General features: G+C 42.2%; 1 protein-coding gene across 5 annotated transcripts in view; it reads left to right on the forward strand.

Moving 5' to 3' along the window:
• The window catches only part of nectin1b (nectin cell adhesion molecule 1b), a 541045-nt gene that overhangs the window by 170264 nt on the left and 344132 nt on the right, over window positions 1-26649 (forward strand). For all 5 annotated transcript variants that reach the window (XM_072593457.1, XM_072593460.1, XM_072593459.1 and 2 more), the window contains exon 5: window positions 2051-2202. In XM_072593457.1, coding sequence (XP_072449558.1) covers window positions 2051-2202 — 152 coding nt within the window. The remainder of the gene's footprint in view (window positions 1-2050; window positions 2203-26649) is intronic.

A 26649-nucleotide genomic window follows, 5' to 3' on the forward strand; every position in this document is an offset into this window, starting at 1 on the left:
AAGGTTGTCTGTCTGGCAGGAAGCAGAGAGTGGGGATAAAAGGGTCCTTCTCAGGATGGCTGCCGGTGACAAGTGGTGTTCCTCAAGGCTCAGTGTTGGGACCACAACTTTTCACTTTATACATTAACGATCTGGATGAAGGAACTGAGGGCATTCTGGCTGAGTTTGCAGATGGTACAAAGATAGGTAGAGGGGCAGGTAGAATTGAGGAGGTGGGGAAGGTGCAGGTTAGGAGACTGGGCAAAGAGTTGGCAGATGGAATACAATATGTGAGGTCATGCACTCTGGTAGGAAAAACTATTTTCTAAATGGGGAGAAAATTCAGAAATCTGAGGTGCAAAGGGACTTCGGAGTCCTGGTCAAGGTTTCCTTTAAGGTAAACTTGCAGATTGAGTCAGTATTTAGGAAGGCAAATACAATGTTGTTATTCATCTCGAGAGGACTAGAATGTAAAAGCAGGGAGGCAAAAGTGAGGACTGCAGATGCTGGAAACCAGAGTCTAGATTAGAGTGGTGCTGGAAAAGCACAACAGGTCAGGCAGCATCCGAGGAGCAGGAAAATCGATATTTCAGGCAAAAGCCCTTCACCAGGAATCTGTAAAAGCAGGGATGTATTTCTGAGATTCCATAACTCTCTGGTCGGACCACATTTGGAGTATTGTGAGAAATTTTGGGCCCCATATCTCTGGAAGGATGTACTGGCCTTGGAGCAGGTCCAGAGGAGGTTCACGAGAATGATCCTGGGAATAAAATGTTTAACCTATGAGGAGCATTTGAGGACTTTGGGACTATACTCAGAGTTTAGAAGGATGAGGGGGAATCTAATTGAAACTTGCAGGAATACTGAAAAGCGTGGACAGAATAGGCATTGGGATGATGTTCCCATTGGTAGGAGAGGCTAGGACCTGAGGGCACAGCCTTAGAATAAAGAGAAGACCCTTTAGAACAGAGATAAGGAAAATCTTCAGCCAGAGAGTGGGGAATCTATGGAATTCAAGAAAGCTGTGGAGGCCAGGTCATTGAGCACATTTAAAACCGAGATGGGTAGGTTCTTGGTTGACAAGAGGATCAAAGTTTATAGGGAGAAAGTGGGGGAATGGGTTCGAAAAATCCATCAGCCATGATCGAATGGTGGAACAGACTCAATGGACTGAATAGTCTAATTTCCGCTCCTGTGTCTTATGGTCCTACAATATTTCTGTAGGTGCAGTGAATTAACCTGTTTGTGTTCACACTGCAAAATTCAAGCTCAGCTCAATGTCACAGCACTAAGTAAATGCATTGACTATAGGTCTTGGGAGATGGTAGTTCTTCAAAGAAAATCTTTAATAAAGGTTATAAAAGGCAATTCAGTGACATAAGCAATAAAAGTGTATTATAAAATGGAAAGTGACTGGCCTTGTATCTCTCTGGTTGTCTGATGGTATTGCTTTGGTGTAGTATCTCCCTAGCAGTCTAACAGTGCTGCTGTTGGGAAATTTCCGTGGGAATGTGTGACAGTGCTGCTGTTTCACTGGCTATCTGACAGTGACTAGTATCTCTCTGTCCCTGGTGATGGTGCCAATGTAATGCATTGTATCCTGGCCCACTCACACACTGGCAGTAGTTTTTTTTTGACTGTTGCGAGTTCTTCGATAACGCCATTGTTGCATTCTTGTGCAACCCCACGTTATAGAAAAGTCATGCTTTAGAAACAGCGCTTAAAGTGTTAGCGATGTAATCGCATAACAGTCAACACATGCATTAGAAACAGTGCCCCCAATTCGTCAAACATGTCGCAGCAAATTTGTGTGAACAAAACGTGTGTTGTAGCAGAACGAGCTACGTTCAAGTCTGAAATGAGGAATGTGCTACCTTTCTCCAGGCTCAAACCCACATGTCACATATGGAGGATCACTCAAATCAATCCATTCCTTTGTGTCACTTTCAGAGGGAGGAGAGATTAATCTGTTCCATCCGCACTGAATTTAGTTTCTGATGTCTCAGATGAAAAAACCCTTTCAAATGTTCTGATGGCATTTGTTGAGATTGCGGTGTGTTTGTTGTTACAGGTTAAATGGCTCGTTGCCTGTAAATGTGGAGCCACAGAATGCGACTCTGTTCTTCAAAAGGACTGTGACCTATGACCTCGCTGGGACATATGTCTGTGAAGCTACAAACGCAATTGGTACCAGGTCGGGTCTGGTTGAGGTCAACGTTACAGGTAGGATGGGGCCTGTGGAAAAATCTTTATTAACCAAAGCTTGCTAATCTTGAACCTGCTATCTTTGCAGCAACCCATAATCGCATGATTGGTGTGCGGCGCGGTGTTCTAAATACTTTCTTGCTGAATCTAAGCACTTTACTGTTCTCATCTCTCATCTGTCATGGAGCTATTCTCACCTTCATTTAGTTTTACAAATCCAACTGCCAGACTCAAATGTCATCCTCTCATCATTTATGAGTAGATGCAAGAGGAGCGATTGTTAGAATCAAACGAGGTGAAACTTTGAGATCTCTGCCTTGTACAGATAAGAACCATCTCGACTCTTGCAGAACAGTGCAGTAGGGATGGGAAGTCAGGGGCACATTCTTCATTCTGAGTTAGTTACCACGCTGAATGACAAATGAGATAACGTGACCATTCCTCTCCATCTTTGATTAGATCAAGAATTCAAAGTAAGAGTAAAGCACACAATTGCGCGCAATGGTCAACAGAAAAGGTGTAAATTCCGAATTGAGAAGAAGAATATCCAGACACTAACCAGTCTGTCAGGGTTACTAAGGAAGTGGGCACATCATTGTTTGTGAAAAGGGCAAGGCTGAGCGAGGGCAAGAGAAAGAGATCTATTCTGTACCATCTGTCTAGGGAGGAAATGGATCAGTCAGGTTTGATGGATCAGAATTGTGCCAAAGGGATGGTGTGAGGTGGCCTGTCATAATTTCAGAATGTGGTCCTGAGGTCTTCAGGAACTGACATTGTTCATTACTGAGGGGTTATGAAATGTTAAACATGACACCAAGATAATGGGGCTGCAGGGGATATTAAATGATTTTTGTTTCAAATGTTTAGTAGATCCACACAAGTTTTTAATGATGCACATCACCAACTATTGCAACAGCTACTTGTTTCAACTCCATTTCAGTCATTATCAGCTCCTCAAACCTCGACAAAGATTATATTTTAAGTTTATATTATACAATATAAGAGGATGCTTATAATATCAGCAAATAATGAATTTGAGTGATAGTTGCCGCATCTGTATATAATTATTGCAGAACAATTATTCAACAAGACAAAGGTTACTCCCATGAATGCTTGGGGCTCTGTTATTCCTGTGCACAACTGGATGCAATTACTATTTCACTTCCATCCCTCCTTTCATTTTAACCATTTGTACATGGGTTACTAGTTAATCCTTGCTACAAGGAGGCCTGAGCTCAATGCTTTGTGTCGCACTTATCAGCACTAGCCCATAAGGGACACTTCGAAAAGGGAACACTAATTTATACAGCACAACTTAAATACCATGGTATCCCTCTGTCAAATGTATGGGTTAGCTGCTCAAACAGAAAATGCTGTAATCCTTCTCTCTAGTCTATTGGTATTAAACCTGCACAGAAGATTCTGTGAAAGTTTGTGAACTGATGGGCGGAAGATGGTTATTGCATGACATGATACTGTGTTGGGAAATGGGTGCCTTGCTGGGTCTTGTTAGTATTGGTCTAAGTAATCGCATGGTGTGTTGGAAGGGGTCTGTCTCAGTTGGGAGTGCAATTTAATGATGTCTGCCCTCAAGTAAAAGCCCTGCAGTCAGACTGAGAAGTTTGTGCAGATGTGACAGGATGGTCTGCTTTCAGATGCAATATTTTTTTTGATGTCTGTGTCCTTGGCTGCAGTGCGCTAGACATTTTTAGCAATTGCTAAAAGAGGATGTTGGGACTGCAGTATTGGCATTTTTAAGACCGTTCATGTTTCAAATGCTGTAGTTTAGAATGAATCGTATAAAATCTTGTTTTTTTTTAAACTTCTCATTTATACAGGGGTAATCTTTAGTCCATTTTTGGCTCCCTCACAGCTTGTCCTCAAGGTACAACCAGTTGGCAAAGGGAGAGAGACGTGACTTGGAAACTCGGGAATTAGGAAATGGCATCAGAATGTGTTTTGACAAGTTTTTTTTTCCCTCTCGCGTCGCCCACAAACCAAACAACTGAAGTTATTCAACACGCAATCTCAAACTGCAGGCAATGTCAGTTCCTTCCATTTAATGGGTCCGTCCTTAAAATGAATCATCTCCGAGGTTCAAAAACCTGAATAAATTATGTCTTCCATTTCTTTGGACAGTTCATAATGCTACTGCACCTCGGACATTGGTGGATGTGATTAGCTTTGCTACTCTTGTACGTTTTTTGTGTTTGGGGTGGGGGGTTGGAAGGATGGGTTGTCATCCAAAAGATAAGCTACAAGAGTCAATTCCTGGTTCCCATTTGAGTCCGAACTTGATAAGTATTTGGTTCTGTTTTGTGGGCTGTTTTCCTTTAGGAGTGAGAGAGAGAGGCAGGGATTATGGGAGCTGAAAGTGGGTGGCACCCTGTAGATGAAGGTGGTGAGGTGTCCCCAGGGTGAGAGTATGGCATGGAGGCTGTGGGGGAAAGAGATAGTAGTGTGAGAGACTTAGTGAGAGGTGTGTACAGCAGCAGAGAGAGAGTGTGAGTGCGAGGTATCAGAGAGATGTTGGTTGAGTGGAAAAGGGTATTGACCTTTGTCCTATGCTGCTGGGCATTCCTCCAGATGTCTGGGACCTGGGGACTTCCTCGGACCAGGCTGGTCATGATGGCCTACACAGCTGGTTCTGAGGAAGAGTAAACCTCCTCTGCATGATCTCGTCCCGCTGGAGTTCCTGGTCCTTGCCCACTGAAGGCCGGTATCTGTCACCAAGTCTCCCTTTGTTTACACGTGCAGAATCCCTGACACTAATCCAGCTCCCTCAGCCAGCTCTCAAAGTGAACAGAACCTCTGACACTCCTGATTTTTTTTAAATGTTGAAATTCCTCTTAAACCTTTTTTTATTAACCAATTTTTCTAACCAACCTGTTCAGAGATGTTATTACACACCTCTTGAGCAGGTGGGAGTTGAACCTCGGTCTCTTGGTCCAAAAGCAGAGACATTATCGCTACAGCCAGGGCTTCCTGATTGGAGTTGGAGTGCGGTGCTGGAAAAGCACAGCAGGTCAGGCAGCATCCGAAGAGCGGGAGAATCGACGTTTTGGACGTAAGCCCTTCATAAGGAACGTTTGGAACCATGAAGGGCTTATGCCCGAAATGTTGAGTCTTCTGCTCCTCAGATGCTGCCTGACCTGCTGCGCTTTTCCAGCAACACACTTCTCGACTTTGACCTCCAGCATCTGCAGCCATCATCATTTTTGTGACTGGGGCTGTTAATCTCACCCCTATTCTATGACATGCACTTGGCTGCCCTTGTTACAGTCACTACACCCACCCAGCAGGATGTCTGCCATGGGGGACAAATGTCAGGGCAGCTCCAGACTGGCAATCTTAGTCTGGGGTGGACAATGAACTTTAAACAACTTAGCCAAAGAAAACGTGTAAGGTTTCTTCCTATTGATATGAATTGTCAAGAAGACATGATGAACAACTGAGGTGTCATCTAACCAGGCTTACTGACTTTTTACTGTGGTTTGTCAGGCTGAAGAAAGCATCTGGATGGGTATATGGATGGGAAGGGTTAGAGGGATATGGGCTGGGTATATGGATGGGAAGGGTTTAGAGGGATATGGGCTGGGTATATGGATGGGAAGGGTTAGAGGGGTATGGGCTGGGTATATGGATGGGAAGGGTTAGAGGGATATGGGCTGGGTATATGGATGGGAAGGGTTAGAGGGGTATGGGCTGGGTATATGGATGGGAAGGGTTAGAGGGATATGGGCTGGGTATATGGATGGGAAGGGTTAGAGGGATATGGGCTGGGTATATGGATGGGAAGGGTTAGAGGGGTATGGGCTGGGTATATGGATGGGAAGGGTTAGAGGGATATGGGCTGGGTATATGGATGGGAAGGGTTAGAGGGATATGGGCTGGGTATATGGATGGGAAGGGTTAGAGGGATATGGGCTGGGTACATGGATGGGAAGGGTGAGAGGGATATGGGCTGGGTACATGGATGGGAAGGATTTAGAGGGGTATGGGCTGGGTATATGGATGGGAAGGGTTAGAGGGGTATGGGCTGGGTATATGGATGGGAAGGGTTAGAGGGGTATGAGCCAAATGCTGGCAAATGGGACTAGGTCAGATTGGGATGTCTGGTTGGTGTGGGTGAGTTGGACCATAACCTCTGTTTCCGTGCTGTATGACTCTGACTGTGTTTTTATTTCAGATTTCCTCAATAGACTAGTCTTTTGTTTCTGCCATTTTCTTCCATGTTTTCTTTCCACAACTGCTTTTACACACTTTTTCTTTTTCATCATCTTTCATAAAATCATTAGGGCTTACAAAGCTGGATGCTATTCGACCTTAGGTTTCTGTGCCAACTCTTCCTTCCCCGTAGATGTCCATCCATTCAAGATCGATCACACATTCCCCTGCACACTCTCAGCCCTGTATCGTCATCTTGAGCTTTAAATATTTATTTACTTTTTTGCATTAAATATTCCATGGTCTCTGCTTTGATCATTTGATGCAGCAGGGTATTCCATGTTCCAGCACCCTCTGTTGTAAAACAGTTTTTGCTGCTTCAGTCCTCATACTGTGACCATTTCAAATCAATGATCCCTTATCACTCATTCCTCAACCAGTGTAAACTATCTTTCTCCAATCACTTTATTAAAACATTGCAAAATTCTTAAAATCTCCTCACTATTCACCAGCTTCCACGTGCCCTCACCTTTAAGCAATTTGAACCCTAAGCTCTGTAATTCCATCTTGAACAATCTCCACTGCTATCTTCTCCCATAAGACACTACTTCAAATTGATACTTTGACTAAACTTTCGATTCCCGTTCCTAGTGTTGTACATCGCTCAGCTTTGTCTCTTGTTAAGCTGCAGTTAAGAATCTTGGTATGTTTTACCGTGTTAAAGGCGCTATATAACTGCAGACTATTTAGATACTGACTTGTTTCTCTCCTCACCCACTCCACACATGCATTTCTGTGCATTCAGAAAGGAATTTTTTTTAGATTACTTAGTGTAGAAACAGGCCCTTCGGCCCAACAAGTCCACACTGACCCTCTGAAGAGCAACACACCCAGACCCATTCCTCTATATTTACCCCTTCACCTAACACTACGGACAATTTAGCATGGCCAATTCACCTAACCTGCACATTTTTGGACTGTGGGAGGAAACCAGAGCACCCGGAGGAAACTCACGCAGACACGGGGAGAATGTGCAAACTCTATACAGACGGTTGCCTGAGGTGGGAATTGAATCCGGGTCTCTGGCGTTGTGAGGCAGCAGTGCTAACCACTGTACCACCCACTGAATTGGCTTTCAGTTTTCTCAAATCTGCAATGTTAATCTGCCCCCTTTTTAAATATAGATTCTGATTGTGTTTCATTGAATATCTTTGATCATCGAAGATGCTCTTATTCTGATATTGAGTGCAAGGGTCATCTATTAATGACCTCTTTGCCTGTGCACGAGTAACTCCAAAGCATTAAATACCTCTGCTTTCAGATGATTTTATCTCTCTCTGTCTCATTCGTTTACACGTTTTTATATTTGCCTCTCTTCTTTTTTCCTCACAAGCCATATTTCAAATTAATGAACGGAAGTCGCAAGATAGCTTCAAATAGGAAGACTTGAAAGTTGGTGTGTTTCCTGCAGCTTGTCTTAAATATTACGGGGAGTCAGGTGGGTTTATGGTTTAGTGAGGGTGCTGGATGAGGTGGAATTGATTAACCCAACAATCATGTGCAAGCACTCTTGGCTAGTAACAGCACTCTAAGTGAAAGTAACTTCATTAGTGAAACTGACAAGAGTTTGAAAGAGTTGTTACAGCTCACAGCTGTTTATTACAATGAGGATAGTGAGCAGTGGAATCTGAAATATTCCATCACTTCGGCAATGTTTCACAATTTGAAAATCCAGATATTTTGAACAAACTAAAGCAGATTGCAATTGAGCCGTTGACCCTGGATGCACAGATCATCCCTCGGGCTCCTGAATGTGCAAAAATAAATCAATGGGTTTTATTGATTAGCTACCAGATAATGCACTGTAGGTCAAATCCTGTAATGTTTTTAAACGTTAGGCTCATCCAGGGTGACCCTCAAATTCAATGGCTCTCCATTTTCACTTGTTTTAATAGTTATCAGATGTAAGATGTTTGTGAGTTAAATGCATGTGTACAACTGTGACTTTCTCCATTTACATTCTGAAATTATTTCACTTTCAGAGGATAAAGATAGAGAGGTAGGAAACTGAGGAAGAGAGTAATGGGCACTATTGGGGAAAACAGAGAGTAGGCTGGGGTAATAACCAACTTGGGCTCGGAGGACTGCCTGTAGTTTGCCAGATGTTCTGTATTACACCAGTGTGTTTATGTACTAGATCTTTGGGAAAGGAAATTTAATGTTAATACATGGCAGATGTTGCATAAAACTCAAAAGTTCATGCTGGATTTTCATTGGTAAAATGATGCCAATTGTTCTCTTACCAGTAGGTGATTAGATTGTTTTAATCGCCTGTTTTTTGATCTGGACTTGTGAAGTTGATGAAAGCAGTAATTTTCAGTGGGGAAATTGGATAAATGCTTCAACATTAAAAATTTTCAGGGTTATGTTGAAAGAACAGGAAAGCAGAGTTAATTGAACAGCTCGTTCAAAGAGCTTGTGCAGGTACAGTTGATCGAATGGTCTTTTGTGCTGTAAAAGATCCGTGAATCTTCTTTTTAAACAATTCTTTTCTTGTCTCCCTTCCTGTCCTTCCTCTCAGCCCCTTTTACTATTATTGGGAAATTGTATTTCAGGTTCAGAATCTTTGTACCAATCCCTCTTGGCTCTGCACATTCACCATGAATAATTATAGAATCACAACAGTGTGGAAACAGGTCATTTGGCCCATTGAGTCCACATTGACACTCTGAAGAGCATCCCATGCCACTGCCCTCTTCCTGTAACCCTGCATTTCCCATGGTCAATCCTGACCTGCATATCTTTGGACTGTGAGAGAAAACCCACGCATAAATGGGGAGAATGTGCAACAGACAGTCACCCGAGGCTGGAATCAAACCCAGGTTCCTGGTGCTGTGAGACAGCGGCGCTGACTGCCTTGGGATAAGGTGTAGATCATTTAAGACTAAGATGAGAAGGAACTTCTTCATAATTCTGAACCCAAATGCTGTTGCAGCTCAATCATTGAGCATATTCAAGAGAGAAGTTGATCAGTTTATGGAAACTAATGATGTCAAAGGATGTCGAGGTAGTATGAGGAAGTGGCATTGAGGTCAGTCGTTAGCCATGATTTCGTGAAATGGTGGAGCAGGCTCCTAGTGTTGAATTAAAATATCCACACATAGAACTAGAGCTTTCTCTCTGTTTTGGGAATGCCCACTACGAAGGCTACTCTAGTTTTACCTGTCAATCTCTTTGAAGACTAGCCACACCATTCCTTAGGGCAGCACAGTGTCTCCGTGGTTAGCACTGCTGCCTCATTGTGCCAGCTACCTGGGTTGCATTCCCGCCTCGGGCAACTGCCTGTGTGGAGTTTGCACATTCTCCTCGTGTCTGTGTGGGTTTCCTCTCAAGGTCCAAAGATGTGCGTATTAGTTGGATTGTCCATGCTAAACTGCCCATAGTATCCAGGGATGTGCAGGGGCTAGGTGGATTAGCCAGGGGGCAGGATTACAGGCATAGGGTAGGTGTGGTGGGTCTGAGTAGGATGCTCTTCAGAGGGGTGGGTGCAGACTTGATGGGTCAAATGACCTCTTTCCACACTGTAGGAATTCAGTGATTCCTGGATACTGCCCAACAACAACTTAAATATTTTAATTGTGAATTCAGCATAAAATTAAGTAATTTTTAAAAATTAATTAAAATTTTTTATAAATGCATATTGCATTTGTAATATATTTAGAGGTATGGCACTGAGGCACATAAGGAAAAAGTAGGTCATGTAACCAAAAGCTTAATCAAAGAGAGAGGTTTTAAGGAGCCCCAAATGAGGGGAAAGCAAGGTCGAGAGTTGGCAAAGTGCTGGGAGGGGAACTCAGGATATCCACAGGCCTAGTCACTAATGTTAACAGTGATTCAAATTAGAGATGCTATAGGAAGCCAGAATTGAATAGAAGTAAATGTTTCTGAAGGATGTGGAATTGGAAGAGATTAGAGAGCTAGGGAGGTGTATGAACGCAGAGGCATTTGGAAACAAGATTGAGAATTTTAAAATCAAGACAAAATGTGACCAGAAGTTGGTGTAGGTCTGTGACCACAGTGTCATAATTGAACACAATCTTGGGGTAAGCCTTGTTAGATGTTTGGATGACCTCAAGTGTCCAGAGGGTAGAATGGGGGAGACTATTCAGGAGTCTGTCAGAACGGTAGAATCTCGAGGTAAGAAAAGGATGGCTGAAGGTTGAACACAATGCAGTGATGTTCGCAGGTTATAATTTCCTGAAGTTGATCTGTGGAAACTGTAGCAGAATATTCCCTTAATGGTTACTGAAGCTAGTAAGCTTGATTTAAAGAGAAGTTGCCTTGGTAACAATATTTTAAATGGGAATGCGAAAGCATGTAAGCATGGTGTAATTGTGTAAGGTTCCAATTCTGCACTGACAATCGAGCAAATGACTGATTAATGCAAGTCCTTTGTGGCTCATTTGCTGCTTTCTGTTTGTCATGTTGGAAGACATGAACAGATCCAGGGTTCAATGAGTTGACGGAGCTGCTCGCTGAAGTGGTCACCAATCACACGCTCTGATTGCTGATAGTGTTTCATTATTGGAATTGTTTTTAAGCGTGAGTGGTAGTGTATTAGCGCAATATTCCATCAGCACTGTAGAGCTCGTCCTGCATTCCCTGACCCAAATCCTGCGATGTTGCTGTGACAGACGATTGAGCTTGATGCTGTTTGTTACTCGAGTTCGATGGACATTTTTTGTGACTGGTTTGCTGTGTTGATCTAGACTGCAACAGTTGATACTGGTCTTAAATTTTGTTTTAAAGATTTAAATCAAAGCTAGTAAAGTCTTTGATCTAAACGCAGAGTTGACTTAATGCACATAGTCAGTTAACTAACTCCTTGTTATGGTAAATTGTATGAACCCTGGAACTCCCTACCTGTTGTGAGTCGACTGACAGGACATGGTTCAAGAGGCAGCTTGCACCCATCATCTCAAGGGGCAACTAGGGACGGGCAATAAATGCTGACCCAGCCAGTGACACCCACATCCCACAAGGGAGTTTAAAAAAACCCTTAAATGGCCAACAGTGAAACCTCAAACATTGCAGTTGCTGATTTAATATTCTTTTTGTTTCACCTCCCACCACAAGTTACTTTAATAACCAGAAAATCAGATTGGAATCCAATTCTACACCACCAGTAGGCTCTGGCCTTGATGGTGGAGTAGGAATCCAAGGTCAGCGCAACCTTGTGTCCCCCTGTAAAGTGGGATGTTACAGAGAAGAGCTCACTAGTTTGTTTCTACTGGAAGCTGTCATGAATGTTGCTCTGCAGTGGGCGAATACTTCGACCTGCACTAGACTGAAGCAGGCAGACTCCATAGTAGGTTAGTATAAATCTTGCTAATGACTAGTCTATGATTTGCATTGGCTCTCCAGTGTAGGAAATTCATAGGATTGAGGGGCCCGTCTGTCAGTTTAGGTTCAGGGTCTGACTACATAATAAGTTAATGTTCCACAAACTATCATTACCCAGAACAGACTATCCCCACAGTAGTCAGAATGTTGTTATGGTTTACAAGCTGTAATGCTATAGCACTTTACTAAAATTTAAATTGTTCATGATTCGAGTCAGTATTGATGTTTGGTTGTTTTTGAGTATTATAGTTTAACATTCTTTGCGTCATTCCAATCTCATTTTCCTTTTCCAAATACAAGCGTTCTCAGATACACAATGCAGCAGACAGCATTACAGGAGTCTCCTTCTCTCCAGTCTCCCAGTACCTTGGTTTGAACAAGATACTGGCTCCTTTCCAGATGAATGTGTCATTTTGAACATCAATGCTTGCAGCGATTATGAGAGTTAGGGTTACAAATAGAAATCTACAAAACAGCCTGGGTTGTTAGTGGGCAGAACGATTCTGGGATCAAAAAGTACAAAATTAATAAACTGAGGAGTATAGCAATCTGAGATGTGGTTAATTCAGTGTCCATCAGCATGTTAAATTTTGACATATTTCAATGACGTAGTTAAAAATCACACACCACCAGGTTATAGTCCAACAGGTTTAATCGGAGGCACTGTCTTTCGGAGCGCTGCTCCTTCATCAGGTGGTTGTGCAGCGCTTCGAAAGCTAGTGCTTCCAATTAAACCTGTTGGACTATAACCTGGTGTTGTGTGATTTTTAACTTTGTACACCCCAGTCCAACACCAGCATCTCCAAATCATGACTACTATGATGTAGACTAGGTAAACAGTCCATAATTTCTGAGTTTGCAGTGGTTCTGAAACTCTGAAATGTTGTAACCACTTAGGAGGATAAGACTTCAGGAGCACATAGAGAGCTGGGTCAGGCTCATGAAGGTGACCAGCTTACCCAGTGAATGATCTTGGCGCTTGCATTGTTTAAGCCACTAGTTTTAATCACTGTCCAACAGGAAAGGGCTTGATATTCTAAGTCACACTTATAATTCAGTTCTCATACTCCTGCAAACTCTCACTCCCTTCATTCTTGTCCTCACTAGGGTCCTGATTCTTGCCACTTAAATAGAACTTGTTAAATTTGAACACAACTAGACCTCCTGTGTGTGTTCTGTGAAATGGAAAAGCACACAAGCACATTTCAAGGCAGTAATCCTTCTCATGGGATCATGCTGTGCCCCTTGCGCTTTACTTGAATATTCTGATAAGCTCCTGATGATGTCATGCCAATGCAACATGACTCGATGTATTATTATTAATCTCTTTCCAGAGGACACCAAGTTAAACAAATCACTGGTATTCTGGGATATTTTGAAATGGATGGAGAAAAAATTAGATTATTAATGTACTGGGTGGCATTTGGCATGATGCTAACTCTCTTCCCTATTATTGATGAGCTGTAAGAAATCTTCGCTTGGTTGTTAATTGGCATTCAAAGAGTTTGCCGAGTGTGTGACATTTTATCCGCTACAGCTTAATAAGAATTCTGATTACAAAATGCCATCCAAATTGTATTAATAATTGAAGATTTTTAATCCGTGTCTGGTCTTTCTGCTAAAATTACAATTTCAGGTAGTTTCCTCCGGGTAAGTCAACTTTTCAACATGACCGAGGCAAGAAGCTGCGTTGATCCAAATTGGGTTAGTTTGTGCTTATCAGTATGAGGCAGGGCAGCTGGGGAGCCAACGTGTCTACTATGTGCTCAATAATTGTTTTTAAAAAGAATCCAGAATGAGTCATAATCATGGCTTAGGCACACAAGCAACATAAGCAGAGTTAAACTTGTGGTTCCAGGAAAGAATGGCATCTCCTGTGGAATTTTGCTGCTATTAACAGATTCTAGACCAGACACACTTAAGTTAGAATTTTTTTTAAAAATTGTTTCTTTTTCAATTTTTATGTGAATTTTTCTGTATTATTTTCTCCACTCCTGAACCCGGCTGTTGCACAATTCCACAAGCTGTTTTCGGTCACTTTTCTCGTTCAGTTTGAGCCCCCTGACACATTGTGTTATCACGATAGGGCTTGTTTCAGTCTCCACCCCTCATGGTGCCCAAGCAAGTACTAGTGCAAACCTTGGCTTATTATTCCTCCCTGAACTGCTCAGACTGCTTATATTGTTTCATTCCATGGTGAGATTAGCTAACAGAACGCCTTCTGTTTTCTCCGGTTACTAAAATGCAGAATTTACACATTGGGAAATAAACTACTTCCCTCTGTGTCAGGGTTAGTTGCTGAAGCCCTGAAGGGCTTTTGCCTGAAACATCGATTTTCCTGCTCCTCGGATGCTGCCTGACCTGCTGTGCTTTTCCAGCACCACTCTGATCTAGACTCTGATCTCCAGCATCTGCAGTCCTCACTTTTGCCTAGTCAGGGTTAGTTGCCTTGGCTGTAGTTGAGTATGGCCAAAGGCAGAAGAATAAAGCTCCTCTCACTGTGTCCAAAGCTCTCTGTGACAGCAGGTACAACGATGACAATTTTCTCAGCTACTTTACCAACCGTGCTGTGGTCTCTGCGCGTTGCTATCAAATATACAGTATGCCAAGGTCTTCCCTTAAACCAAACAGCAGTACAGCTACAAAAGGGTACCACCATCCCCACAGCTGGTGTCCTACTCAGCATAGAATAAAAAAAAACTGTTGTGCGACCAAAGAAACAAAGTGAAAAAAACTTCTTTAACTCTAACAAAGAGCTAGTACAGCTGCATAGGGCCAAATGGCCACCTTGCATGGTGCACAGCTGTCTAATTCTGTGGATCGCTGTTCTGCCGTAACGTGCTTTAATGATGAAAAGGTTTCAATCCCATCTGTTTATCCTAATCACTTTGTGATATCCTTTCTCCAGAATGTAGAAGTGGAGCCCCATCAAAATATGTTTAATGTATTGCTGAGATTCTAGTGTTGGACAATCAGGTTTTCTCTCTCAGCTGTTTCGGTCATGAATACTGATGGTGGAAGTCTTTTCAGTTGGTCTCCAGCCACAGTGAAAGACTGTGTTTGTACTGTCGGACCCTCGCATGAGATTACACTTGCCTTTCATTCTAATTGTCTCTCATCTCTCTCTGTCCCTATACAGCGTTTATAAAAATACTGTTTAAGAATTCCTGCAAGGTGCTGGAGAATACTATGTAATTAAAATGTTTCGAGAGCTATTGAAAAGGCTCTGCTTTGTGCGATTTTACAGAAGTGCTTGAGTTTTTAGGTGCAGTTTGCATAATCAGTAAACGTGCTCTCTATTTTCTAACTGATCTTCTTTAACTAGTTTTGTGTGTTCACTCTTAAGATGGAGGTGAAAGGTGTTTGTCACCATGTTTGTCACTGACCTTGTGAGTATACCTCGGTATGTATGTTTTCAGAGGGATAGAGGAGTTTTATTTCCAAACGAGCAGCAAATTGATCTGGGAAATCTGGAAACGTACTTCCCCAACCTTTGCTGGATCTGAGAGTTTCCCTTGGGGACTGGATGTTTGGTGCTGAAGGGGATTTCTGATGGCCATGGAGAACATGTCTGTAGCTGCAGTTTCATATCAGGAAAAGAAGTTAAAAACAAAAAGTGGGAGAGACTACCAGTCACTTGGGTGGTCCTGAGGTACTACATGAGCTTATTGGCCAGTAATTTAACAGATTTAACATTCAACATTAAATGAGGACTCACTGTATCTATATTTTGAACCAGGGCCCATAGTTTAAGGATACAGTGAGAGAGATAAGGAGAAATGTCTTCCCCAGAGAGTGGGGACTTGTGGAATTCTCTGCCACAGAGAGTGGTTGAGGCTGAAACATTGAATTTTTTTTTAAGGAGTTAAATATGGTTCTTAGGACTGAAGGGATCAAAGGGTATTGGGGAGAAAGCAGGATCAGGGGCTGAGTTAAGTGATCAGCCATGATCATAGTGAATAGTGGAGCTATTTGAATAGTGAAAAACGTCTGCTATCTTTATCAGAATGAAAGTCCATACTGTAATTCCATGTGTCTCAAACAAACTGTCTTAAGGACTTTAGATGTCAGCCATGGCTCAACTGGCAGTAACCTTCCTGCCAAAGTTTGAGTGTTTAAACGCCACTCCAGACATCTAGCTCTCAAACCAGGCTCGGGATTAGGAGAGTACCAAGGGAGCTGTATACTGTACTGTCAGTCACCTTTCCAATCAGCTGTTAAACTGGGACTCTGCCTGTACCCTCAGATGGAAACAATGTCGTGTTGCTATTTGAAGAAGGATAGAAGAGTTTTCCTGACCAACACTTTTATCCCTCAAACAATACCAGGCCATGCATCTTATTACTGTTCATAGCATCTTCTTATTCTGCTTTGCTTACATTACCACAAGGGCCTACTTTCCAAAAGTACCACATTCGCAATAAAATGCTTTGGTATAAAAAAGCACTGTGTAAATGCTGTTTCCTCTTTCAGCCGGGCCTGCTTCAGATATTTGAATTCTCTTGTGCAAGTGAAATCCTACTTCCCAAAGTGGACGACCTCACTTTGCGCTCCATCTGGCAGTTTTTTGCTCACTCACTTAACCTTGTCTCCTCATTGCAACTTTGCAACTCCCCTATCTTTGTGCTGTCAGCAAATGTGGCTGCAGTACAATCTGTCCTTTCATCCAAGTCATTAATATAGATCATAAATAGTTGAGATCCTCGCCTGAACTCGATTGCACTTCACTAATTGCAATTTGCCAATTTGAAAATGACCCATTTATCCTGTTTCCTGTTAGTTACTAATTGGGTGACACTGTTCTTGAGACTAACAGTGATGAAGGGGAAATCAGACAGTGCTGAAAAAAACTGTCAATAGACTGAGGAAAATGAAGCTTGAAATATACAAGAAGGTAATAAAATGGTCTTGAGTGAGATAGTTCTGAGAGAATGATGGGCTCAGTAAGTGTGGTTTAGAAAGTCCTTTATGAGTAACACTCTAAAACTCTATTTGATTGAAACAGATCATACTTACAAGTATTGTCAGTGAAAATGTGATGCTCGAAATCACCACTTTGTTGGAAATTATAGCTGGGAGCAGTCAGTCAAAGAAATTGGTAACTAGAATGACCAGGAGTGACAGAGAGGCGGAGAAATGACTTTTTTTGCAAACCATCATTGAGAACTGCTTGTGACAGTCTGATACTGAAAGTGTAAGGTATTAGTGAGATGGAGAAGTATCAGAAAGGAAAGTTGATCAGCCAATTAGATTCAAGATTTTTAAAATTCCTTTTATCAGCAGAAGGAATGAGGAAATGTGTGCATTTGCAAAATGTAGGAAGTAAAAGGAGCTGATCAGAATGATGTGCAGACACAGTAAGGCAGCATTAACAGCAAAAAGATGGATTGGAAGGTTGGAAAGGGTTAACAGAAACTGGAGAAGAGGGATTTATTCAAGGAACTTGGTTGAGCAGAGGAACAATAGGAAACCGTGAAAAGCAGCTGTGTGTTTACCATGAATATCCATCTGCCTGTTCTGATTCCTGGTCACTGTTTGCAATCTATTCCTCAGCACATGTTAATGTCACAAATGCCGCATATGATCACATGATGTTGAGACATGTGACCTATTACATAATGCAAAGCTGGTGCAAGAAGAAAACTGAAAAGAAACTAGGACAGGAGAGAAGGTGTTCACACATCGAGCAGAGGATGGTACCGACAGTTTAAAGTGCCATACTTACACTCTGATTTACAGCAGTGGTTGGACAGTTTTGTTTTGAGCCACTGTTAATAATTCAGTTATTTTAATGGAAATGACAAATGCAGTTGGCTTTGATGGACTTGGAATGAATTTCCAATTTTCATAAAATTGTCTGAGCTTCATAAATTGAGTACTTCAGCTGACACCTCCTCGTGCCTAAGAGCACAATAGTTAAAGAATTTAGAATATTGGGCTGGGTGTTTAGTTCCAAAATTAGCATTTTTATAGTTTTTTAATAGTTTTAATTGATAAAGACTAAATTTAAAATTAATCTTCAAAATTGCTCAGTGTGAGCTGTAGATACCACTTAAGTACTTTGAGCCCAAGTTCATGCAGATTGAAGAGTATCTGAATCGTAGAATCCTACAGTGCAGATAGAGGTCATTCAGCCCATTGAGTCTGCATTATCCTTCCGAAGAGCATCCCATCCTATCCCTGTAACCCCACATCTGCTATGGTTAACCCAGCTAGCCTACACACTGTGGGGCAATTTCCCATGGCCAGTCCATCTAACCTGCACATCTTTGGACTGGAGGAGGAAACTGGAGAACTCAGGGGGGGACCGACAGAGACGTGGGGAGAATTTGCAAACTCCACAGAGACATCCACCCAATGCTGGAATACAAAGCGGAGTCCCTGGCAGTGTGAGGCAGCAGTACCAACCACTGAGCCACCGTGCCAGGCATTATGTAAAGCCAGTCTGGTTTTGTCAGATTGAAAGTTTTGTGAACCACAGTAGAAAGGTGATTTAGGCAAACTATTGTAGCAGACTGTGTAGTTTGTGTTTACACTCTGTGTGCACAGTGTATTCAGACAGCTCACAAAGGGTGGCCTAGCAATAAAGTTTCATGAGTTCTGGGAATAGATCGCCATAGTCTGTACTGCGGGTAAGGACATTAGAGATATTGTTCAGGATAGGTCAGTTATTCCCAAAATAAGCTCCAAGTACCATCAGCACCTTCCTTGCAATCTGTATCCATTGGGAGTTGGTGATTGATGGGGGATATTTTGGAGAATTTGAGGGGAATAGAATTTTCTGTTTTCAGTTTGTCAGGTGGGGAACCCCGGTGCTAGGTTTGTTATTGTCATCGCTGCCAGGAAATGCATTTTGCATTATCGAACAAATGAGCTAGCACAGGCACTTTGACCCAATGGCATCCTCCCTTTCACATTAAACATTTATGGGTCAGCAGATATGTTTTCATTCTGGTCAGAATGTGAGACTTTGCACACACAATAGCTACTACAGCTGCCTCCATAACACTTACTGCATGTTTATTTAGCTATTCAGCAGTGCAGGCATCACTGGCAAGGCTGGAATTTTATTGGCCATCCCCAATTGCCCATGGAAGGTGTGGTGGGTTACCACCTTCACAGTAGCTACAAGTGTATTGCACAAATCAGTTACCAGTCAACCATCATGTAAAGGCCAGGTTAGGTTCGGGCAGGTTATTTTCTTGCCTACATTAGTAAACCAGTTGGGTTTTTACAAGATCAGATAATTTCATGGTCATCAGAAATATTTATTGAACTGAATTCAAATTCACAGCGTTCCTTAGAAAGAATCCCATTCATTTATCAAGGTTATAAAACCAGACTTCTGGATTACTAATCCAGTAGTATAACCGCTGTGCTTCTTACACTGTGCTCCACATGATGTAAAGCACATGTGGTCACTGAGGGGCATAAAGTGTTTTTCAATACAAGTTCTTTAGTTCTAAAGATTTCATTAAAGGGATACACTAATGAATGCTGCTGAACTTGAGTGGAACCCTGTGTGTTTTTGAGTCACTTTCACAATTAAAGGGGATATTGTGATGGGATGTTTTAAACTTAGAAGCTTGCAATCGCTGTATGAATCTTAAGTTGCTCAGTAATATAGTCCATGGGGTCTTTAACTGATGAAGCTGAGCTTTACAAGTACAGCCTGTCAGTCGTCATCTTCAGAGATCGGTCACTGCTGCTTGAGTTAAGTTGAGCGGACACTGAAATTCCCCCTCGGAACACATTCCGTGCCCTTTGCAATGCTATCCTCCCCTCCATAACCTACCTGTCTGACTTTGGACTTTGTACAAATTGATACCCCCTAAATGAAGAAAGACATGTTTGTGATGTAAGATTACTCACTACATCGATCTCGAACATTTGTGAACCCATTAATAATTTAACTTTAGAATCCTACAGTGTGGAAACAGGGCCTTCTGCCCAACAAATCCATTCCGACCCTTTGAAGAGCAACCCTCTCTGCTACCCTATATTTACCCCTAACTAATAACCTATGGGCAGTTTACCATGGCCAATTCACCTGACCTGTACATCTTTGGAATGTGGGAGCAAACCCATACAGACACAGGAGAATGTGCAAACTCCACATACAGTCGCCCGAGGCTGGAATTGAACCTGGGTCTCTGACGCTGTGAGGCAGCAGTGCTAACCACTGAGCCACCATATCATCTTATTCAGCTTATCCTCTGAGGAGCCTTTCATTGGCAGCAGGTTGGACTAGGAATGTTCAGGAGTCAGGCGTGTGATGTGTAACACGACTCCCTTTCATACTCCAATAGATGGCTAAGGCTGTTGTTTTTCCCAGAATCTCTAACAGGTTGCTCTTTGAATCATAGACAGGAGTGTCACCAGGTTTGATTAGTACGGTTTACTGTTGGGACAGTTTTAAAGTGGGAGGTGCAGGTGCACATTCTTTGAGTTTACACATTTCTTCATTGATACCAACTGTTCATTTTTTTTCATGATATTTTTATGACACTGGTGTTTTAATTAAGACAGTGTGACCCTTTTGATTTTGTTGCATATTCCAGGGCAAGGTCACAATTTTTGCTGGCATTTAAAGCTCACTATTTCCACACCAGAGTGCATTCCATGGGTTCTGCATCTGACCCTCACTGATACAGCCTTCAAAGCCTATTGCAAATGAGATAGATGGTAAAGGAGGAGAAACTGATGGAAAATCACTTCTCCAAGGACAGCCAGTGGCACTTTCTCTGAAGAAATTAGCTTCAAGCTCAACGTAACCTGACTGAAAGCAGAAAACAGGAAAGTGACAATGACATCCTGGTATCTTTTAAGAGATGAAGCCAGAGTGATGGTATCTGTAAGATTGTAGCAACAACCACCAGGGAAATCTCTACCCTGACGGGCCCAGGAACGAGTGGGCATGGATAGGGAGAATAGCCAAGGTATTTTTCCAAGGGTAGGGGAGTCTAAAACTAGAAGGCATAGGCTTAAGGTGAAAGAGGAAAGATGTAAAAGAGACCTAAGAGGCAACTTTTTCACACAGAGCGTGGTGCGTGTATGGAATGAGCTGCCAGAGGATGTGGTGGAGACTGGTACAATTACAACATTTAAGAGGCATCTGGATGGGTCTATGAATAGGAAGGGTTTGGAGGGATATGGGCCAGTTGCTGGCAAATGGGACTAGACTCATTTAGGATATCTGGTTGGCATGGACACGTTGGACCGAAGGGTCTGTTTCTGTGCTGTACATCTCTATGACTATGAATGCAGTTTGGATACAATTTAGTTTCAGTATTACTGCAGTTGGTTCAGGGTTATGCTTGCCATACCTCACCGCCGTTCAGGAGTTATTTGGATGTGTGCACCATTTTCCCAATGTTTATCAGTTTGGATTGTGAATATCCTCACTGTGGGATCATGTGCAGTATCGACATTTCTGGTAAATAGGAAACTAGCGATGCGATTGTTGACATGTGTTGACTGATCCCCATTGCATCTGCCATCCCTTAAAACTATTTTTATTTTTGGGAACACTTTAAAAGATGGAAAAAGTTAAAATGTTGTGTTTATCAATAATTCTTAGTTAGTCTAAAAGGTACATAATGAAAGGTGGAACCAAAAATAAAAGGGAATCTAAAAGCAAAGCAAGGACAAAGTTTACTTTTTTTTGGTAACAAATCTGTTTCATTGTGTCTCGTGTTGATACAGATTTTAGTAGAGCACGCATTCAAATTGTGACTTAGTGGAAAACTGTTCTATAGCGTTAGGTGCATTAGTCAGAGGAGGGTGGGTTACTCTTCAGCGGGTTGGTGTGGACTTGTTGGGCCGAACGGCCTGTTTCCACACTGTAGGTAATCTAATCTAACCTTCGTGCGGTTTATGTATCAAGCCCTTGAACATCTGAAACTACACGTCTAAAACTGACTGTGAAAAATGGCTTCGATCTTCCCTGGTTCAGAACAATGCTCTGTGTAAACAGGGCAACCTAAACCCAGTGTTGTTTACCAGCGTGGTCCTGAGGTGAGATTTTGGGATGGTGTGCTCTAAGGTAGCAATGGGCTGAATATTAACAGCTGCAAATAATCATTGAAATGATTACAGGCTTGGCCCATTGGACGATCTGAGGTCTGGTAGCTGGTTCAAAAACCCTATGAAGACATTCCTGATGAAGAGTTTATGCTCAAACCGTCAATTCTCCTGCTCCTTGGATTCTGCCTGACCTGCTGGGCTTTTCCAGCGCCACACGTTTTGACTCTGATCTCCAGCATCTGCAGTCCTCTCTTTCTCCAAAAGCCCTATGAACTCCCACCGCACTGAAACCTTCCAGTCCCTATCCCTCCCCACCACCAGACGGTAGGTGAATCTTCTATCACCCTCCCCTTTCCCTCACCCTCCCCTTTCCCTCACCCTCCCCTTTCCCTCACCCTCCCCTTTCCCTCACCCTCTCCTGTCACCGAGCTCTCTCAATGACAGAGGCAATGGAATGGGCCACACTGGGAAAAGCTTGGGAAGCACTGGACGTTCCAGTGTACCTCTGGCCATTTGTACCATACTGAGGTGAGGTGGTGGTGTGGTGTTAATATCAATGAGCTAATAATTCTTAACCACAGTCTAATGTTCTGGGGGCAGCTTCAAATCCCACCATGATAGGTGGTGAAATTTAAGTTCAATTTTTAAAAAGTCTGAAATAAAATGTGAGTCGAATGGGGACCATGTAACCACCATTGGTTAAAAAGAAAACCTCAGCTCCTTCACTAAGGAAATTTGCCTGGTCTGACCTACAAGTGACTCCAGAACTCAACTCAGTTGGCTCTTAATTACTCTCTGGCCAATTAAGGGTAGGCCACAAATGCTGGTTTTAATTCCCTTCTGTCCTCAGTAGATAAAGAAAGACTGGTCTTGCTAGAAAGGTCTGAGATATAAAAGTTGAAATACCAAAAACGTGAAAAAATTTTCAGTGACAGCGGCATCTCTCACACAATGTGTCAAATGCATTAAAAACAGAAAATCAAACTTGTGCTGAACTGCCGTACCTGGGATCTGTTTTCCCCTCTTGGGTGTATTGTTCAAATTATGAAAGCTTTCAGGCTGCTGTGCAAATAGCTAGAACAGACAGCACATTAAAAGGAAGTGTTGTAGCAGTGCATGATGGTAAACCTGCTTTCTGCAATTGTTACAATCGTATTTAATGCTTTTTGGAGTCTGGCTGGAGTGACCATCCTGATCGAGCTGAATAAATACACACTGCTGATGGTTACTATCATCTTGCTGGGGCATCAGCAATGAAAAGCAGACCACTCCCACTCCCAGTCTTGAATGATATGCTGAGATCGTTGTGAATTCACAGGCTGCACTGCAACTGCCCTCAGTGCACTCCATGCACCACCCAAGTTGTGAAGGAATGCAGCTCCAGCCGATGCTTCGGAGAGCCAAATATAGATCCGTGATGGCACAAACAAAGAGAACCGAAAACAGAGCGTGGCATGGCCAAGCATCACCGTGCCAAAGTGGAAACCTGAGGGGCAACTGTGCACTGTCAGATGGCAGGTCAGGGGCCACAATGGGATGGTGGGGGAATTTAGTCACCTGACGTATTGTCCATTTAATTATTGAATTTGTGAAAAGATACATTTATTCTTCTTTCGAAATGGAATCAGCATCCAGCAGTACAGAAAGCAAGGAGAGGTAGATTGGTTAGGGACCCAAAACATTTCCCAGACACTTCACTTGTTATGGCGTAGATTTGCACAAAGCAATTCCGAGTCTCCAGACCTTTAATAATGGTGTGGAGGATTCAAATGTGGAAACTCCATCTCCATTTCCCACAGATTCATTTTCACTGTAAGGGGGAAACCGAAAAGAGCAATAAGGGAAACCAGAATTTGGCAGGTCCGTTTGAATTCGGAGATGGCTTTGTTTTTCACCAGGGCCATAGCCGGGAATGCTGGAGTCACAATTTTTCTTTTAGACTAGATGTAAGTGCCAATGTAGGGCAGACAGAATTGTCAAGCTGTGAAGTTAATTAGATTCCCAGCTCTTTAATGATTTTTTTATATAAACTGACTGCTTGTGTCAATGGGAGTTGAATAAACTTTTGTTATATCAATTACAACAGCTTTATTTTACATCTCCCCAAATGCTAACATTGTGAATACCTCGCTGCCTTCATTGTAGTAGAGGATCCTACAGTCACTAACAACTCTGAGGTTATTAAAGGATTAACTGTCTTTGATGTAAGGTAATGAATAAAAGTTTGTTTTTTAAGGGCTGAAGTACTTGAAATTTAAAAGTTTTGAATAGGTTTCTACGATTTTGTTGATATGATGAATGCTGTGGTATGTTTAGACCTCTATTATTTCACCTCAGCGTTATTCCTGAACTCTGCCTCTGGTGGATACTGGGTGAGTTAGAATGGAAGGTGTCCCTGAGACACACACGTACAGGCTAACTCACTGACTTTTCCCAACGAGATCAATAATATTTCAGGATTTTCTCCAACCCTGTGTTCCTGGACTAGTTAAAAAAAAGCCTAAGACTTAGTTACTGTTCTAATCACCTCGAGACTACCAAAGCAAAACTACTCTTTTGCTGGAATGCTTTTTGTTTTGTCTGGACTGAGCCTATATCTAGTAATTATCTCTTTTTCTGTTGGACTCAACTCAGAAGCAACAATCCTGCCAGGTAGATTATCTAGTCATTCAGGTTAAGTCACATGATTTACTGTAATTGGCTTACCAAAGGTTTCTGACCTTCAAAAAATGTTTCCCTCACAACCCAAAACCAAGATCTCATTTACCTTTACTTTAGAAACCAAGTTCATAAATATTAATGTGCTGTTAACCTTCATCATAAGAGACCTGCCCAACCCATTTAAGGCTGACGTAGGCTTTGGATAATCCAATGCAATTTAGCAAGATCTTGCATCCTGATACCTGGCTGATATTTATCCTTCAGTCTGTAAAACAGAATCTCTGCTCATTCCCATACTAATGTTTGTAGCTTCTTACCCTGCTCTAATTCGCTGTCATGTTTCATACATTACAGCTCCAGTTTGCTATCACTCCCAGATGGATTGAGAATGAGGGGGCACAAATTTAAAGGAATTTGCGAAAGCAGCAACTGCAAAAAAAAATGTTTCTCACAGAGTAGCAAGTGTCAGGATGTCCGTTTGGAAGTATGGTGAAGGCAGATGCAATTAAGATGTTGAAATGATATTGTTTCTTTTCAAACAATGTACAGGATCATGGGGAAAGGCAGGAGAATGGCACTAAATCATAATACTCATGGAGAGTCATGGCAAATAATGGGCTGAATGGCTTTCTTCTGCACTATAATAACTCCTTCGTCCTGTGGTAGATTTCAAACATAATTTGAAGAATATAAAGAACACTGAAGGGGTGAAAGAAGCAAGAAAAGTACAAGCTTTCCATTTTTCAGCATTTGTGGCATGGGTTACCTTTCCGACCCTCTTTCCCCATGTGACAAGGATATCCTTTCTGCATAAAGCCTGTTTAGATGGCTTCTGTCTCATTTGCAAAAGGATGAAAGGAGACTGCTGTGCATTTGTTCACTTCATGTCCCAAAATAATCCTGATCAGCACAAGAATAGCCTGCGAGACCCCGCATCTTTATACCAGGTCCTAAGTGATCATGTGTTATCATTATTTGCAGCCCATTCAATTAGAATGATGAGAGTTTGCTTTTGTTTGGCCAGACCCACCATTATAGAGATTGTGACATGAAGGAAGTTGAATATGAACAGGATGAGTTTTTAAAAGTTTCTCAAGCTGATGATAGTTAGATCCAATCAATCAACCATTGTTCCTTATGTCAACATGTGACTTTCAAATTTGATTTGGTTTATTATTGTCACGCGTACCTAGGGATAGTGAAATGAATTGTTACGTGTGCAGTGCAGACATATCATACCCCCCACCCCGCCATACAAGGTGATTGAACATTGCGAGGAATACTTAGTTACAGCTGCAAAGAAGGAGCACAAAAAGCAAGGTTAACATTAGATTTAAAATTTGAGAGGTCTATTCAGAAGTCTAACAAGAGTGGGGAAGGAGCTGTTCTTGAATCTGTTAGTCCATGTGTTTAAGCCTTTGTATCTTCTGCCAAATGGAGGGAAGGTTGTCTCGTGTGATGGCCGAGGCTATGTTCACAACTCTAGTTTCTTACAGTCCTGGGCAGAGAAGTTTGGTCAGTGCTATAGCCAAAAGGTTGAGGCAAAAGATTTCCACATTGGAATGATTTGTGAAAATCCTGGTAGCAGACAGTTCTTTTATATCTGCTTGATGCCGGTAGGTTAATGTCTGCAGAGAGTATTTTGAGCTGTTGTAAAGGTGATGAAGTACTTGTCCCTGGGGGTCAACTCAATTAGATTAAAGTTGATTTTTTTAGTTTGTAACCTCTGTGTGCAGTATTGAGACTGGCTGGGAAATGAGCCGATGACAGCATTGGATTGAGACGGTGAGAATCTTTCTGCTGCCCTTTCTTTCAGCATTCTGCTGCTGACTTGTTTCCTCTTCTGTCTGTGACATGGTGCTGTTGGGGAAAAGGGATGATGCAGACTGACCTCACTGTTCCAGCTTTTAATTGGCTACAGCTAGCAACTGGAAAACTCAGGCATGTATCCTGCTAATCTGAAAACGTGGAGCTATGTTCACATCGGGAATGCTTCAAGAAAGACATGCTTCGTAGCTTTGTGGCACGTTTGTCTTCAGCATGTTTCTATCTTCCATAATATATTGTTTATTTCACATTACATCTTAGTGTTTTGCCCCACTGTTAACTAATTTAACGTAACATTGTGAAGTTATTCTCAACTGTATTGAAGTGGTTCTGAGCAGTTTTTTTTAATATTTCACTTTTAAATGAATGCACCATCTATTC

This window comes from Chiloscyllium punctatum, chromosome 23 (assembly GCF_047496795.1).
Source record: "Chiloscyllium punctatum isolate Juve2018m chromosome 23, sChiPun1.3, whole genome shotgun sequence".
Classification (NCBI taxonomy): domain Eukaryota; kingdom Metazoa; phylum Chordata; class Chondrichthyes; order Orectolobiformes; family Hemiscylliidae; genus Chiloscyllium; species Chiloscyllium punctatum.